The sequence below is a fragment of the Periplaneta americana genome, chromosome 1 (assembly GCF_040183065.1).
Source record: "Periplaneta americana isolate PAMFEO1 chromosome 1, P.americana_PAMFEO1_priV1, whole genome shotgun sequence".
NCBI classification, from domain to species: domain Eukaryota; kingdom Metazoa; phylum Arthropoda; class Insecta; order Blattodea; family Blattidae; genus Periplaneta; species Periplaneta americana.
In genome coordinates this window covers 125,166,182-125,185,046 of record NC_091117.1, presented here as the reverse complement: position 1 = coordinate 125,185,046, position 18,865 = coordinate 125,166,182, and the positions used below count along the sequence as shown (strand labels likewise).

Below are 18,865 nucleotides of genomic sequence, written 5' to 3'. Positions count from 1 at the left end.
TACTTTTCCTCTACGATAGTGACTATTTGCCACACAGTTCCTTCCATACTTTCATAAAAGATAATGGGACTTAATCAGGGACTTGTACCAGAAATGGACAGATAACAATGGACAACAGCAAAATTGCGACATGAGTGGGATATAAAATTTTTAATTAGACATCCCTGAACACGAAAATAATGTTTAAATTCGCCTGTAGAGTCTAATTTTTATAGTAGAACAATAAGAAGTTGTCACTAGATAAATTATCAGTAGGGTATTAAGCAAACATTCTTAAAAGGCTGAGTTTATATTTATCTTAGGTTTATCATTGTAGGAAAGGACTACAAATAACGAAACAGATAAAGGAACAAGACAGAAATGCAGTTAGTTGAAACTCAAGTGAAAATTTTTTCTTAAATCACTAAAACAAAATGCGTCATATCGTCTAAAATTCATTTAATTGCCTGTTTAGAATTTTTGTTATTAACAATGGCACCTAAGTGGATAAACAATCCTAATAGTTTCTGTTACATTTGTGGTAATGTGGTGTTTGCTGTGCAGTGGAGGAATATCACTCCTATAATAAAAACAACTTACAATCTTTATTTTAGTAAATTCTGCAAATTAGGAGACCAAAATAAGAGTTGGACTCCATATATATGTTGTAAGACTTGCTACATGAATCTTATGGATTGGTTGAATCACAGGAGACAGTCGATTCCTTTTGCCATCCCGATGACTTGGTTGGAGCCTACAAATCACTCAGAAGACTGTTGTTTTTGTATGGTTCCACCAATCCAATGTATGTGGAATAAGAAAAGGAAGCCTATTATATACCCCAATATACATTCTGCTATTCCTCCTGTGCCCCACAGTGATGAACTACATATTCTCACACCCTCTGAATCATATTCCATAGACTCAGAAGACGAACCTTATGATCCACAACCATTCACATCTACAAATCTTGATTTTACACCCGACGTTAAATATTCTGAACATCACAAGGTCAGTCAATGTTAATTAAATAATTTAGTGAGAAATCTGGAACTTTCAAAAGCCAAGGCAGACCTGTTAGCCTCCAGATTACAACAATGGAACTATCTTGGCGAAAATGTGAAAGTGTCATTTTTTCGTGACTGTCAGAAACACTTTGAAAAATATGTTTCTATGGAAGGCAATTTAGTGTTTTGCAGTGACGTTAGTGGTTTATTGGAGACTCTGAACATTAATCACATCTCTGAGGAGTGGCGCGGTTGTTCATAGATGCGTCTAAATAAAGTCTCAAAGCTGCATTTGCTCCATAATGACAATCAGTTGCCATCAATTCCTATTGGTTATTCTGTGTGTGTGAAGGAATCATATGACAAGTTGAAACTCGTCCTGGATTTTATTCAGTATAACACCTATAAATGGAAAATATGTGCAGGCTTGAAAGTAACTGCAATATTAACTGTACTCCAACTAGGCTATATGCTGTTGTTTCCTATGTGAATGGGACAGTAGAGATAGAGCGTCTCATTTCGTAAAAAAAGAAAACAACCTTTATGTCAAAGTACAGAAACTGGAAAAATTAATGTTGAACATGAAGTTCTGGTGGAATCTGAGAATATTTTAATTCCTCCACTTTATATCAAACTTGATCTCTTCAAAAACTTTGTTAAAAAGTTGGACTGGAACGGACTGCATTCAAATATTTAATTACAAAATTTCCGAGTATTAGTAAGGTAAAGATTAAGGAAGAAGTTTCTGTTGGCCCACTGATTCGTCAACTTCACCAAGATGAGAGCTTTGAACAACTTTTAAGTGACGTTGAGAAAGAATCATGGATTTCTTTCAGAGAAGTAACAAACAATTTCTTGGAAACAAACGAGCTGGAAACTATGAGGACCTTGTTACAGATATGCTGTCATCTTATCACAAAATGGGGTGCAACATATCCCTTAAATTACACTTCTTATACTTTCACCCGAATGTTGTGGAGATGTTAGTGATGAACATGGTAAATGTTTCTACCAACAAATCTTGTTAATGGAAAAAGGATACCAAGGAAAGTGGAATGCAAGAATGCTTGCTGACTACTGCTGGACAATCATCAGTACAATCCTGAACTTGATTAGAAGAGGAAAGCCAAGAGAAAACGTAGTTAGTCAAGATAAGCTATCATGAATATATAATACATGATATCAAGCAGATTTTCATAGGAAATATGACTACTGTAATTATCTTTAATTTATCTTTAAACCAGACACAACCTGGCATTTTCGTTGTCATATTCATGTTCAGCATAGTACATTCCTTAATACAAGAGAGATTTCATTTATGTCGCGAACAAAATGTTAAAATTTGTTGTCCAGTGTAATTGAAACATTTTGACTGGTGTGTACTTTGAAATAGGGTGACAATATGCGTGCACTGCCAGATGTCTTCCTGCATGGTTACGTCGATATCGTGTGAACCGTGCTATAGAATTTAGATTTTCACATCACCAAGAGTTATCTCATTCCTTTTTTGGGGAACTGTACATGCTTATAACAAAAAAATCAGGTCTTAACTTTATATATGTGAACTTGGAGCAGGAAATATATAACCTAAACCTGCTTGTACACAATCAAATTTTTCTTTCAATTCAATACTTTGCAAGAAAACTTGTTAAAGATTGATCAATATTTAAAAATCTTTATCGAAGATTGTTTCAACATGTGCTTCAAGTTCATTATACCCTATGTAGACCTAATTATCAGATATTACAATATAAATACAGCTGACTCCTAATAATTCACATGTGGTTAATTCATTTTGCATGTATTTTCAAAACCTTTTTTTGAGGGGGGAGTGGGAAGTAACGTCATTTCTGTTTTTACTCATTTACGCTCTCTCCCTATCTCTTAAGAAATCTGGAATCTAAAATCAGAAAAAATGAACAAACCTCTAAGAAACAAAAAAAAGATAAGATGTTGTTGTTTTATAAAGTCATTTGACCTCTTGCGCTCCAATATTTTTCAAAGATATTATCATGACCAGCCACTGAAGCACAGATTTTGAGGTGTTCCGAATCCATTTCTTGGTTTGAGTTGCACAATGGGCAGTTAGGGGACTGATATATATTCCAATTCTATGTAGGTGTTTAGCCAAACAATCATGGCCTGTTGCCAATCTAAATGCAGCTACAGATGATTTTCGTGGTAAATCGGGAATTAACTGTGGATTATGATGCAGAGAGTTCCATTTTTTCCCTTGGGATTGTGTTATCAAATTTTGTTTGTTGAAGTCTAAGTATGTAGATTTAATAAATCTCTTCACAGAGTAATACGTAGATTTAGTAACAGGTCTGTAAGTAGCATTATTTTTGTTAAATAGTGTCTAAATTTGTAAAACTTGTGTTTCTTGTTTTAAGGTTCTACCCTACTTTACTACTGCAATGTTTCACATTTTACACTTGATTTTGAATTGTATTTTAGTAATTGAACCTGTCAGAGTAACTTTTACTGGACCTAATAATAACTGTTGCGGATAATTCGCGAAATTTCATGCATTAATTACCCTGAATTATTGGGAGTCGACTGTACAATATGTAAACCCTTTGGAGAATAACTAGACTATACAAAACAATATTTGTATTTTTTAACTGCATGGTACTGTAAAGCAAAGAATATTACAACTGCATATTGTTTTAAACAAAATATTTACTATTATTATTTGGCTATGATATAGGTTAGAATCCTCTTCCTCTGCATTACAATTTCCTCATACACATTACTTTTCTTCATTTTATAGTGGATTCCACAGAATCCAAGGCATACACACAAAGGTTTAATTTATATAACTAAATTAACTTATAAACACCTTTTCTAAGCCAAGGTATAATGTTTTCTGTGCTTCTTGTACAGTATTGGCAAGTCTTGAAAAGCCTTGTGAAGCTTTGAATTTTACAAAAATTTGATCGTTTACAAGCAGCTTAAGAGCAGTTAGAAAAACAATGCATCCTATTTCCTATCTTGTAAGACTGTGTTATGTAAATAATATGTGAATTTTCTTATTCTTATCCTGAAAATACGTAACAACATAACACGACATACTCCTGAGTGGCGTGCACAAGAGTATTAATTGAAATTAGACTTGAAGTGCATAGGAAATGGCTTAAAAAACATCCCATTATCAAGTCACCTCAGTGACCAAAAGAAGTTAATCTTCGTCAACATACTGAACCACTAACATACAGTACTGTCTGGTGAACTTGAATGAAAGGTGTGCTTCCTGAAGAGACATGGTTTAATCATTCCTTAAAAGTGATCTGCGAGTATTAATCTATAAACAAATATTGTGTAATGGCATTACATCCCTTACACAAAATTATATTATCAGGATCAGTACTCTGTGGCTTCATCCCTCAGAGCAATCATGTTCTCTTTTAAGAACATTGGCATCCAGAGTTCTGAGTGGTGAAGAATAGGTGATAAGCTTGAACTGAACTTTCAGTGACATCCTATACATCTGATATCATGCATATGATATATATTATATACATTCCCGATAGAACTGATAGCATGCTAAATTAAGACAGATATTTTAATTCTTCAACATTATTACATATTGATGATAGTACTGTAAGAACTGCAATACAAAGGAACACTTAAATACACCTACTGATCATCTCGCTCACATTTCTCATATTCATTGGCATGACATTCTGAATAATGATGCTTTAAATTTAATTTATTTACATGCTGGAGTACCTTACAAAAAATTAAGAGTTCGTCATTGCACTCATACTCCATAAATATAAATAAATGTCCCTGCACTGATAACAATGTTGTATATGTTAATGGTCTATCACTAGTACCTTCTCTGCCAAATCGTTTACACTCAATGCACAGACATTACCATGTATAAATAAAATCAGTACCTAACCAGTTCTCGCTCAATACTTATTATACAACTTTACTAGGTTGTTGCTGCATGACTGTTTGCATGATTGCTGTGTTCCTCTTCAGGTGCTTATTTAGTATGACCTTACTCTTACATCACAAATGCACATCCTGCCAACCATGGTTATAATGCATCATCACCATCATTTTCCTTCCATGTATTGGGCCTAGTGGCCCGTTTTGGTCTCTTGCCAATATTTTAACAGTCTGCCCAAAGATCTCTTGCCCACAGGCTGATAATTCAACATTTGGCGTGGAATTCTAGATTGAGGGATTCTGTTTACTTGTGAATTACAACTTTGCCTGTAACTCTATAATTTTGAAGGTAATCTAAAATTGGTTCAACCTGTAGTTGCTTCATAATGTCACAATTCCTCACGTGGTCCATTCTTGTGTACTAATATACATCTCAAATAGGTATTTTATTTCTGCAGCAGTTAATCTCTGTATATCAATACTACTAATTGTTCAGGCCTCACTGCCATAACATAATATAGGCCTGGCCTATGTTTTGTAAATACTAGTGCGCATGTTTTTTGTACCAAGGTTGGTTTAAATATCGTATTATTGACCCCAATTGTTCTCTTATATTTCATAATTTTTTCGTATGTGATTTGGCATGCAATATACTCTCGGATCCACAAGTAAAGAATCCTGGCCCAAACCACTTCTACACAGATGACAATGATTAACAGGCCAGTTAAGGAAATTTGTCTTGCTAAAACTTTCAGCTGTTGCCACATTTGCTCCTGGCTGGACTCTTTCAATGTATTTTCTTTTGCAACTGATTGGATTCTTTTCAATGTACTATCTATGAACAAATTAAATACATTGTGCAGCATTATCATTATTATTATTATTATTATTGAATTTGGTATTCCCAAGAAACTAGTTCGATTAATTAAAATGTGTCTCAGTTAAACATACAGCAGAGTCCGTATAGATCAGTTTCTGTCACATGTGTTTCCAATTTACTGTGGGCTAAAGCAAGGAGATGCACTATCACCTTCATTTTTTAACTTTGCTTTAGAGTATGCCATTAGGAAAGTTCAGGATAACAGAGAAGGTTTGGAATTGAACAGATTACATCAGTTGCTTGTCTATGCAGATGACGTGATTATGTTACGAAAAAATCCACAAACAATTAGGGAAAATAAGGGAATTTTACTTGAAGCAAGTAAAGAGATAGGTTTGGAAGTAAAACCCGAAAAGACAAAGTATATGATTATGTCTCGTGACGAGAATATTGTACGAAATGGAAATATAAAAATTGGAAATTTATCCTTTGAAGAGGTGGAAAAATTCAAATACCTGGGAGCAACAGTAACAAATATAAATGATACTCGGGAGGAAATTAAACACAGAATAAATATGGGAAATGCCTGTTATTATTCGGTTGAGAAGCCAGTCTGCTGTTAAAAAATCTGAAAGTTAGAATTTATAAAACAGTTATATTACCGGTTGTTCTTCGTGGTTGTGAAACTTGGACTCTCACTTTGAGAGAGGAACATACGTTAAAGGTGTTTGAGAATAAGGTGCTTAGGAAAATATTTGGGGCTAAGAGGGATGAAATTACAGGAGAATGGAGAAAGTTACACAAAACAGAACTGCATGCATTGTATTCTTCACCTGACATATTTCGGAACATTAAAACCAGACGTTTGAGATGTGTAGGGCATGTAGTACGTACGGGCAGATCCAGAAATGCATATAGTGTGTTAGTTGGGAGGCCGGAGAGAGAAATACCTTTGGGGAAGCCGAGACGTAGATGGGAAGATAATATTAAAATGGATTTGAGGGAGGTGGGATATGATGGTAGAGACTGGATTAATCTTGCTCAGGATAGGGACCAATGGCGGCCTTATGTGAGGGCAGCAATGAACCTCCGGGTTCCTTAAAAGCCAGCAATTATTATTATTATTATTATTATTATTATTATTATTATTATTAGACATCGGATTTATATGCAAATGCATATTTTGTAATAAGAAATTAACTTTTGTTATAGGTTTTATCTTCTTCTGTTTTTACATGTGAAGTTTTATAGTGTGTATAATTGCATATTTCCGACGTTGCTGCATATTTCATCACTGTTCCATGAATCAGCATATAATACATGTATTATTTTAATTTTCAATTTTAAAATTAATATTTAAACACATTAGTGAGAAGATGGAGGCATCTGTACGCAGCCTCTCTGAGTGCTACTTACAAAATCACGCGATGTTACTGGGAAATAACATTCCTATTTACAGTTGAAAGCAGAAGTGTTTGCGAGTCCCATCCAGAGTTAATACTTACAAAGAAAAATTTACAGACTTCCCATTACTCCCCGAGCCAATACTTAGCTGCTGGAGTACGTGGATTGAAGCTGCTTTCTCTATTCAGGTAATTTCAATGCAGTTAAAGAATTCGCTGGTGCACTAAATGCAACTGAAGATTTGTAAATTCAACGTTCACAGAATATTTGCAAAGGGACTTGGCTGTAATCAAGGCACATTTCAAAGTTATACCTAACTGAAGCCCCCCCCCCCCCAAAAAAAAACTCGAAAAATATGGTTTGTCTTTACATGAATATTTATTAATCCTCAGGGAGGTTTAGAGTAAACTTCAGAATGCTCCTTTAAAGTATGCAGTGGTAAATTGTGTGCTGTTTAGGAAGAAATCCTAACATTAAAGTTTTATATTCTGTTGATAAATATCTTCGATGTGAAAACATTATTCTTTCAGAAGAAATTTCGCCAGAGCTAGTAAGTGCTTTCAAATTTTGCTCAATAAGATCTGTATATGTGGAAAGGTCCTTCTCAGCATACAAACTTGGGTTAAGTTATAAACGTCATAAATTTACCCCTGAGCATTTGGAGAAAATAATCATTGTGAACTGCAAATCAAATAATTACAATGACCAGAATGATGTCTAAGGAAGAATGTACATTGTAAATACCAAACTGCAAAAGCCTGAAATTAAAATTTTTAGTGCATTATTAGTACATATTTTCGAAATGATAGAGCATATTTTAAAGATTTTGAAAGCATAAATGCTTGCATATTTTAGATATTTTTTGTGCATATAAATCCAATGTCTAATTATTATTATTATTATTACTATAACAACAGGTCATCACCGATGATTGAATAGTTAGCATGCCTGTCATTAGATTAAGAAAAGTAAACAATATCTGTTGTTTTACCATCATACACCGAAAGATTTATATTTAGTCTACTGTATAATATGTTATAAGCTAGGCCTATAGATTAGGTTCTATTATAAGTTATTTTCTACACAAAAGTAACACTGAAAACTGTGATAAGGTGCATTATCACATACTACTACAGAGGACTCCTGTAGCATTTTCAGGACACTATTTTCGAACCACTCTTCGAAAATTGCAGAGTTTATTGTGCCATGATAATCTGCAGGTGCATCTGCCAGAGTACCATCAATGAAACTGAAACGCCCACCACAGTGCATAATAACAATTGTCACTCTTTGCACCAGATGTCGGTACCTTACAGTTTTCGGAGTCGTCTGTCCAGTTTTTCATGCGACACATATGACTGTCGTATCACATTTCATCTAAATACACATCATCGTAGCTATGTTAACGCGGCTCTCTTATTTGTTCGAGATACGGGTACCTCCAGGCAATTATGTTACAGGCTTCAGCCCTAGTGGGTTTTCTTTGTACCGTCTTATGTGAAAACCCCATACTTCGGAGTAATCTACGAACAGTACTTTTCCCATAAGGAAATTTGCAGTCAGTGCCACTAATTTTCTCCCACATAGCATGCGTTATGGACTCTACTGTTGGTGACATTCTGCTCTTGTAGCACTCGTACACTGTTCGTCGCACCAGATCACGTGTAAAATCATGATTTTTTTTCAAACAGATGTTTCCTTTTTTCCTCTTTTTTTTTTTTTAGGAGTGTGACATGTAGACGGATCTTCAATATTTGATATTCTCTTTATACTGCTTAAACTAAGGCTTGTCGCATCTTCTACCAATTGATTAATATTTCTCTTTTTCAAAATCCCACCATTTTCAATTATTCTTATAATAAAGTTCTCAACATTTTGTACTATAAGTACACTTTGTTTTCGTGTTTTCCTATTGGCGATTTATTACAATTCTTTCGCTTAGTCAGCATCCTTTCAGAAGAAGGTCCTGGTTGTGGCTGTGGAGGCACTTCATCTGCAGGCACTTCACTACTATTATAATTTATCCATGGCCGAAAGAAATTGAACGTTGTAAATTCACTATTGTACTGTTGAGAACCACAAGACGCTGTAGCTAAGACACAACTGAAACCGTAATGCAGTGGCAGGGATATTCTTTCAAAAAAGGAAAATTCACAAAACAGCATTCTCAGTGGCATCCTGGCGGTATCTTTCTTCACGGTTTCATTAATTGGGGGAGCGTATCAGTCAGATTTATGGCTTCCTGAACCCAACCTGCAACGAAGGTTCTTTTCTTGTGAAACGAAGAGTAATTAAATTGTACTTGCTCCTATAATTTACTATTAATGAAAATTTTGCTACAGACTGGTTCTTTTCCTAAAAAAAAGCCATTATTTAGATTTATCAATTGAAAGTTCCATATTGAAATTTTCTGCAGTTTCATGGAAATGATGACGAACATTGTAAATCATCCTCTGAAGTTGCTACAAACACTATGTCATCTGTAAATAATAAGGTGTCTATGTGATACAGTCTATTGAGTGGTATAGTGTCATGGGGTTTCAATCTCCATTCCTTGATGATATGATTAATGTATATTATAAGTAGGGTGACCAGATTTATCAAACATAAGCAAGACATTTCATAAATTTAAACATAAAAAAAGAACATTTAAATTACAAAGGATTATGAACTGAACAACAATGTTTACCGGTCGACAATTATTAGGAAAAGTTTTAATAATACACATGAATATTTTAACAGTCTACAGAATGTGAATTGTTGCTTCAGAATGAGAAACAATGTATTTTTCTGATGAGGGAATTTCTTTCAAGACTTCGGAATTACTTGACAACTGATTATGATTAATTATAAGATCTGTACATTGATCTGAAGCTGTGCATTTTACGTAATTTCATGTCTATGTGTGCTTTCACTTGAATTTCAGAGACAGCTGATGATAAACAGGGAATTTTCTTGTTCCCAGTCTGAACCCGTTGGGATGTCATCATGAGCCAAAATTTCTCTATCGGTTGTACCAAAGAATCAATATATATATATAATTTAATTTACATTGGAAGATTCAGAACATATTAATTATATTAATTCTTATTTTATAAACAGAATACAGATACAATATAAACTCGCAATGTCATTTTTTAACATAAAGACTAATATTCTGAGAGACATATACTGGTATTTTAGAAATTAAGAGATGGTCATTTCCACAACACGTAACATACTACATTGGCAACATGATTATACAAATAGAATTTCGCAGTAACACATTTTCGGACATGAACAACAATATTTTGAGAGATGTATATTTTAGAATTATGCAGTGTTATTTTCAGTCGGCTTACATACATTAGCAACATGACAAAAATATTAGCAACATGACAAAAGTATCACTGAATTGCTTTCTGATAATGTGTAAAATCATTTTTTCCTCCACTCCTTTGTATAAAATATAGTTAAGAATGTGAAAAACACGCAATTTTTAAGTTAATGTCTGCAACTTTGAGCGAGTGTCCTTGAACTTCATTTTAATAAATGGCCATTACAAATGCTAGTCGCTTTGAAATTGCAGTTGCTTAAAATCGAAAGGCATTAGTGGGTATCATAGGAATACATGGGATAAAAACAATCATCTTTCGTTTTGCCAGTTAATATTGTCACTTCTATTAGGTTTTTCATGAGTTTTTTTCACACCAATTCTTGTTCCATTGCATAATATTGGTGGGTCAATATTTCGCAATAGTATAATTGGTGATTCAATATTAAGTACGGTATTAAATTATGTGGTAGCAATCCTTGTGGTTCCAAAGAAATCAAGAATTCAATTATAAAACACAGCCTGCTTACAATCTACATTGAGAAATTCATAATATGGTCCTGGACTGCGTAAAGATACTTAGTGCATGAATTGTCTAGATTTTGGCCTTCATTGTGTATCAACACTGTTATTTAATTTCGTGTTATAATTTCCATGGCCTCGTGAAAGTCGATGTTGAATACAACAGACAATAATAAAAAACAATTGACTATACAATATTGCATTTTAATATTATACATGAATGTTTGATCGTGTTTATTTCTATTTTTTATTTTTCAATTAATTTAACATCCATTTGCACAATTTTAATGTAGCCTATGTTTTTCTCCTGGTTATGAAGTTTAAATGTGCAAATTTTTTACTCATATCGGTCAAAGCATGTAGATTTGTATAGAGAACATACAAACATACATACCCACATTCACTTTTATATGATTCTTATTGAATCTGGTATTTCCAAGAAGCTAGTGCAATTAATTAAAATGTGTCTCAGTGAAATGAATAACAGAGTCTGTATAGGCCAGTTTCTATCTGACGCTTTTCCAATTCACTGCATGCTAAAGCATGGAGATGCACTATCAACTTACTTTTTAACTTTGCTCTAGAATATGCCATTAGAAAAGTCCAGAAAAACAGGGAGAGTTGGAATTAGACAGGTTAAATCAGCTGCTTGTTTATGCAAATGATGTGAATATGTTAGGAGAAAATCCACAAACAATTAGAGAAAACAAGGGAATTTTACTTGAAGCAAGTAAGGAGATAGATTTGGAAGTAAATCCCGAAAAAACAAAGTATATGATTGTGTCTCGTGACCAGAACAAAGTACGAAATGAAAATATAAAAATTGGAAATTTATCCTCTGAAGAGGTGAAAAAATTCAAGTACCTTGAAGCAACAGTAACAAAAATAAATGACACTCAAGAAGAAATTAAACGTAGAATAAATATGGGAAATGCCTACATTATTCGAATGAGAAGCTTTTGTCATCCAGTCAGCTCTCAAAAAACATGAAAGTTAGAATTTATAAAACAGTTACCTTACCCGTTGTTATGTATAGTTATGAAACTTGGACTCTCACTTTGAGAGAGGAACAGAGGTTAAGGGTGTTCGTGAATAAGGTGCTCAGGAAAATATCAGGGGCTAAAAGGGATGACATTAACAAGAATGGAGGAAGTTACACAATGCAGAACTGCATGCACTGTATTCTTCACCTAACATAATTAGGAACATTAAATCCAGATGTTTGAGATGGGCTGGGCATATAGCACGTATAAGTGAATTCAGAAATTCATATAGTGTGTTAGTTGGAAAACCTGACGGAAAAAGACTTTGGGGAGGACGAAACATAGATTGGAGGATAATATTAAAATGAATTTCAGGGAGGTGGGATATGATGGTAGGGACTGGATTAATCTTGCTCAGGATAGGAACCGATGGGGGACTTATGTGAAGGTGGCAGCAAACCTTTGGGTTCCTTTTGTAAGTAAGTAATAGCAACTTTTAAGTTAATTTAAGGTTGTTATATATTATTTATATTAACAATGGGTTCGCTCAATTCAGATTGTTCTGTCTTTGGAAATTGCTGTTCACTCATTTATGTTTAAATTCATGTCAATGGATTTTGCTGATTAATTTTTTCATACCAGTTATGTTTGGCTCAAACTTTCTATGTTTTAGAAAGCATTTTTTACTGTTTGGATGTTTCCAATTATGTTAATTTTCTTGAATCCTGTTCGTCAAATTTGCATACTTTTTTTTATTAAATTATATGAAACTGTATTCCTCACTTTTTTAGTTTTGATGAAAAGTAAGCTAACACTCAAGGAGAGATCTACTACATATTAAATCAGTGAATAGGAATTTATATATCAGAGATAAAATTTGTAAAATCGATTAATTTGAACACATAAATTGCACACATTTACTACATGCAATTTGTACTAGTACTCAATAAAACTACTCACCTGTTGAAGCAATTAAAATGTGTTTATAGCACTCATCATTTCTCACTAGTTTCTTCAACTTCTGTTCTAGCTTTCTTTCCTTCTTCAGTCACAGTGGTATCAGCCTCCCCACCGGCAACTATAAGGGGTGGTGAACTGTCTTCAACTTCTGAATGATGTCTCTTTACACCACTGCCACCACCAACCTGATCCAAGCTGCTACTACTACTGCTGCTACTTCCACCCCCAGATGGCACTGTAGGGGCAACAAAGGCCCCACTGAAATAAATTAATAAATAGGTATCATACAGATGTAAAGTAAATGAAATGCTGTTTATATTATTATAACATCACTATAAAGAGACCTGGATATTGTCTAGGTAATGAGATAATGCATCTGATTTGTATCCCTTCAGGCATAACATCCATAGTACAACTGCTTCTTTAAAAGAGACTGAAGATAAGACAACTCAGACACAGACACAACAGCTTTCAATACTACTTGTTCAGATTAAAACTGTAAATTGTGTCAAATTTAATTTAAGAAGCAGTTATTCTCCTAATTAACCTGAATACAGTCGACTCCTGATAATTCGCAGTAATTAATGCACAAACTTCCGCAAAATATCGAAAATCACGAATTATCCCCAGTACTTTTTATTAGCTATTATTTAAAGTTCAGTAAAAGTTACTGTGACGGTTTAATTACTAAAATTCACTTCAAAATCAAGTGCAAAATGTGAAACAGTGTAAACTATTTCGAAACGTAATATTACATAGTAATGTAATGGGACGGAATCTTAAAATAAGAAACCCAAGTTTTTACAAAATATAAGAAACTTGAGTTTAACAAAAATAACTTTTTTTTTTTTTGTTTCTTAAAAGATTGTTAAATTTTTTATTTTAGATCGCAAATTTCTTAAGAGAGATAGAGAAAGAGAGTAAATCGAGTAAAAAATGGAAATGACGTTACTTCGCCCTCTCCCCCAAAACAGGATAGCGAATTACTGGGAGCCACCTGTACTTACAAATGGTGACAAAAAGGGGGAAAAAATCTCCTTTTCCCTTAACAGATTATCTATTCAAGCATAATTTAGTATTTTGGATATTCTTACGATTAGACCATAGATTTTTAATTCACTATAGATATTCATAAATTTAGTACAATGTTAACAAATTAAAAAATTTACTGACAAAGGCAAAGAAACCAACATTAAACTTATACATAAAGTTGTAAACTATAGCAAATAGTACTTGAGTGTCCAAACTGTGTTTATATAGAAGATTTAACTTTGTCAAAGATACTGGTACTGTCACTTAAAATTATATATACACACAAAATAGATTTAAAATTCTACAAAAATTTTTCAACTGTTCAAATCATAGTTTGCTTTGTAATAAGTTACTAAAACCATCCCTAAGTGTTCTAGAGAAAAAGTCTGGTGCTTCTTGGTGAAAATCAGTTTATAAGCAGAAAAAGAGTGTTATACATCAACAGAAGTGACAGGGGCATACTTCAATTTCGATACTTGTTCAACTGGAATGTCGCAATCAACTACATATGATTTCCCCCTAAGAATATCTGCTGCTGCACATAGTTCATTCAGGCCCTTATTCTTTTGTAGAATGTTTTACATTTTTGTACGGACTTTTTCTGCCACATATCCTGGCGCTTCCTTAATTTTTTGTTTGAACTCCTCCAGTAGAGCCATTTTTCATAGACAGATTTCCCTGAGCCTTCGGATATTGAAATGATTGCCACAAGAAACGTATAGTAGGACATAACACAAGCCAAATTATAGGAGATGGAGTATCTTCGAGTAACTGTTTTGCCGAAATGACACAAGCAGCATCCTCAGGGTAGATTTTTTTACGACTTTCTGGATCTTTAAGAAATGTTTACTGTAGCACTCTGCTGTCTTTAATCATGTACCCCAATGGGTAAGAACTGGTTGAGGTGGTAAATGAATACCTGAGAGCTCTTCTCTGAAAGCTTGTATCCTTGATGATACCTTAACGAAAACTTTCTTCACTGCAGAGATTAATTTATTGATCCTAGCAAATTCTATACTTACTTGTTCTGCTACGCAGTTCATACCGTGGACAAGACAGGTCATATGTAACATAAAAGGATAGAATACCCTAAGCAACACCACTGTAGCAACCATGTAGCCTATGCAGCAACACACATGTAGGCAAGTAGCACTTTGTTTTCGTCTACATTATTTGGAAATAGTATTCTAAGTCCATTGTTGACAAACTGTGTGATTGTTTCCTGGTTTTTTTTAGCAATTTACTTTGTGCATACCAGATAAAATTGGGATGGCGCATCTGGATTCAATTTCCCGACAACTAAACTCGTAATGCATCAAGCAAGATTATCAGTTGTTTCATCAACTGATATCCAGATATGTGGGTCTCCAATCTTGTCGGATTCTGTTCATTGCGTCATTGTAGATTGAATCCAAGTATTTTTGTGCATTGTTGACTCAGAAGGACCTGATTGGTGACAGTATTTTTCAAGAAATACTTTGAATGTTGAATTTTCTAGTTTCCAGAATGGAATGTTAGCTGCCACAACAGCATAACATAAAACTGATTATTTTTGCTGGATTCTTCAGTTGACTGTGTCAAAAGAGTTTGCTTATGTTTAGATTTGTGTTTGGCATTTGTATTATGTAATTCTCCTTGTATATGCTGAATTAAATGAGACTTTTTATCACTCGAAGCCTTAAAAAAAAGGATGATCCTATATAGAATGCAGTTAGCAAACTATTTAATAATTCAGGTAATTTGAAATTAATATCATCTGCTCGATTATTAGCTTACTTTAATATTAGGCCTAATGTATTCATTTAATAATGTCGTGAAAAAAAATCCTAGCTCCGAAATAAAGTCAAGAAATAACTACGAAAAAATAAAACATACTTAACCTCTTTGTTACATGCTTGGCAGAATATAATTTTTCCATCTGTCAAAAAGTTCGGAAATTCTTGAAGCCACTGTCTTACACAGCTTGCTTTGGAACTCACTACTTTTGACACTGTCACCACTGCACTGACATGAAAACTGAACTGAACTGAAGAAAAGACATACAGTTGGATATTGAATTTCGAAATCCTTAGTGTATTTAAATTACCAAACTGTTGGTTGTACCCACTGTTGTCAGTAAAGTTAGCTAGATTCAACAGTCAATAATGGTTGGTTGGTTGCTAATGCTTGGCATATTGGCATTCTTTCATTTAATGACATATGTAGCTGTTAAATATTTACAGTTCTTGAGATGTGTCATATCCATTATGGTATTATCTTCTTTACAAAGTAAATAATTAGGAATAGGAAAAATATTTATTTTATATACATGGGCAGCCAAACAATCATATATAATCATTTGCGAAAATTCTGGAATTACATGAATTTGTAATTTGTTGGATCATTGTGCTCCTTTTTGCTAAGGAATTTGCTATCTCATTACCAAGAATTCCAGTGTTAAGGAATCTATTGCAAAACTATTGTTTTGTGAAGAGATTGCAAGTGTTTAATACTTTGTTGAATTTCAGCAATTCTTATTGTTGTATAGGTGTTTGCATTAATGGCTTGTATAGCTGAATATTGCTAAATATAACAGCTTTATTAAAGAGGTTAATGTGATAGAAAATCTGTTTTAATGACTACCTCAAGTACTCCATCGGAGTTTAAATTTGACCAATATATGAACAAAATAATTTACTGTATATTGCAGCACCAGTTGTATTATTAAAGTTATTGCCAATTTTGGAGCCATCAGTGTAGGTGTGTACCGACTCAGTTTGTGGGAATCCTGTGTTGATAGTTTCTAGTGCAATTTGTTTCAAATGAATAAGGTTTTCATCCTGTTTTTTAATTTATTCTATCAAATTTATATTATAATGGTATACTAAAGTACACTACTGCATCTAGATTACCGAGACAGAAAGGAAATTAAAAAAATTTCTTACTGAAGAGTAAGTCTCATTTTTATTTGATTATTTAATGATGCCATATCAATTGCGTGATTATCTAGCATCATTGGGATGTTATAGAAAGATGAATCCTAGAATTCACTGTTGGAATACCAATATTCGCCTTACAATTGGGGAAAACCTCGAAACTCAACCAGGTAATCACACTAAGCGGGATTCAAAACAGCGCCCAAGCATGGAATATGAGTAAAAGTATAGCTTGCTAGTCTTGAGCTATGCTGGTAGTTATAATCTATTATAATTACCTATGAGTAATTTTAGCAGAAGTCCACATATTGTCTCACGAAGTAAGTGAAACTTCTAATACTGAAACTCTTCACTCAGAAGTTAGTTGGATAACAAAATATAATTACAGTGGAATTCCAATTATCCATCACCCTATTAACCAATTGGCAGATTATCTGTCTTTCTCCCACTATTTTTTTTTTGCTGCAGAAAAAATATAAAGTACTCTACATTATGCTAGTATTTTTTCTAGAGAGGATTATTACAAGCTTTTACCATTACACAGTACGTACTAAGAATGCTGCAGGCAAAAGAAACAGCTACCTTTGGAAAGGATGTTTTTTCCAACTTGTAAAATAGTCACTACCTCTTTGCAAAGAAATGGTCCCCAAGCACTTCCACACAATTGCAAACCCATGCACTATTCAGTCCTCGTTATACTGTTCAAATGATCATACTGTATAATTTCTATGCAAAATATCTTTCACAGATGTCAAAAGAAGATACGTTGTGTTAAGTATTAAAAAAAAAGTGCAAATAATTGAGTAGTTACGAAAAGGAGAAAACTGTGGTTCATTTCGCATCAGAATACGAGATTGACGTTATAACCATGCACAATTCAATAAAAATTAAAGATGAAGAATGTAAAACCATAACACAAGACCTCTACTATTTCAATCTTTCAGCAGAGAGTCATCACAAGGAGTTCCTTGGCCCTTAAAAATCCGTCATTGACAACTGGACTTAAATCAGTGAACTTCTGATCCACACTTAGCATGTTAAACACAAGCCCACAAAAGAAGTTGTGAAACTGCAAATATTATACACTGAATTTATAAAATTCTTTTATGGTACAGATTATCCAATTTTGCGATTATCTGTTCAGTCCATCTCCTTCATTACCACGGAAAAAGGAGGTTTTACTATACACTTGTACTCATAAATAAAAAAAAATATTCCATCATGTATTAAGACAGGCCTGGTAAAGTCAGTTTAGGTTGGGAGCGAGGTCATATCTTTTTTTTTTTTTTGGGTTATTTTACAATGCTGTATCAAGATCTCAGGTTATTTTAGCATCTGAATGAAATGAAGGTGATAATACCGGTGAAATGAGTCCAGCACCGAAGTTACCTAGTATTTGTCGTATTCGGTTGAGGGAAAACTCTGGAAAAAACTCAACAAGGTAACTTGCTCAACCAGGATTCGAACCCGGGCCACCTGATTTCCCAATCAGACTCACTAACCGTTACTCCACACGTACGGACGGTCATATCTTTGATACTGGTTTGTCACGTTATCCTACCATACATACTCCAATGCCTTTAGTAATCGTATCTTAGTGGGACAGTAGCAGCACATATTTCATTGTTTTGAACATAGTATATCCATATCTAATAATGTGAAAGCAGATAGTGCTATACATTACAGTTATAATACAAAAATATTTGACAATAGATGTAAGTAAAACAGTGGATCAGATTGACTTGGAATATAAAAATCTATCAGATGTAACAAGTGACAGGGTCCCTACGTTCATAGAAAATCGAGGACTAATTAAATTACTCTTGGCACAAGCATCTACAATGGGAAATACTTCTGTAATGGTGTATCACTGTGTAATACACCAAGAATACCTTTGTACTAAATTAATAGTTTTGAATGTTGTAGTTAAAGTAGTAAATTTAAATCATCTGCAAGATTTGCAACTTAGACAATTTCAGAACTTTTTGAAGAATCTCGATGCAGAATTTGTTGATATTGTTTATTATATG

General features: G+C 33.7%; 1 protein-coding gene across 2 annotated transcripts in view; it reads right to left on the bottom strand.

Moving 5' to 3' along the window:
• FoxK (forkhead box K) overlaps positions 1 to 18,865 on the bottom strand; it is a 96,260-nt gene that overhangs the window by 9,422 nt on the left and 67,973 nt on the right. For both annotated transcript variants that reach the window (XM_069827057.1, XM_069827049.1), the window contains exon 10: positions 12,889 to 13,146. In XM_069827057.1, the coding sequence (XP_069683158.1) occupies positions 12,924 to 13,146 (223 nt within the window). In that variant the 3' untranslated portion in view covers positions 12,889 to 12,923. The remainder of the gene's footprint in view (positions 1 to 12,888; positions 13,147 to 18,865) is intronic.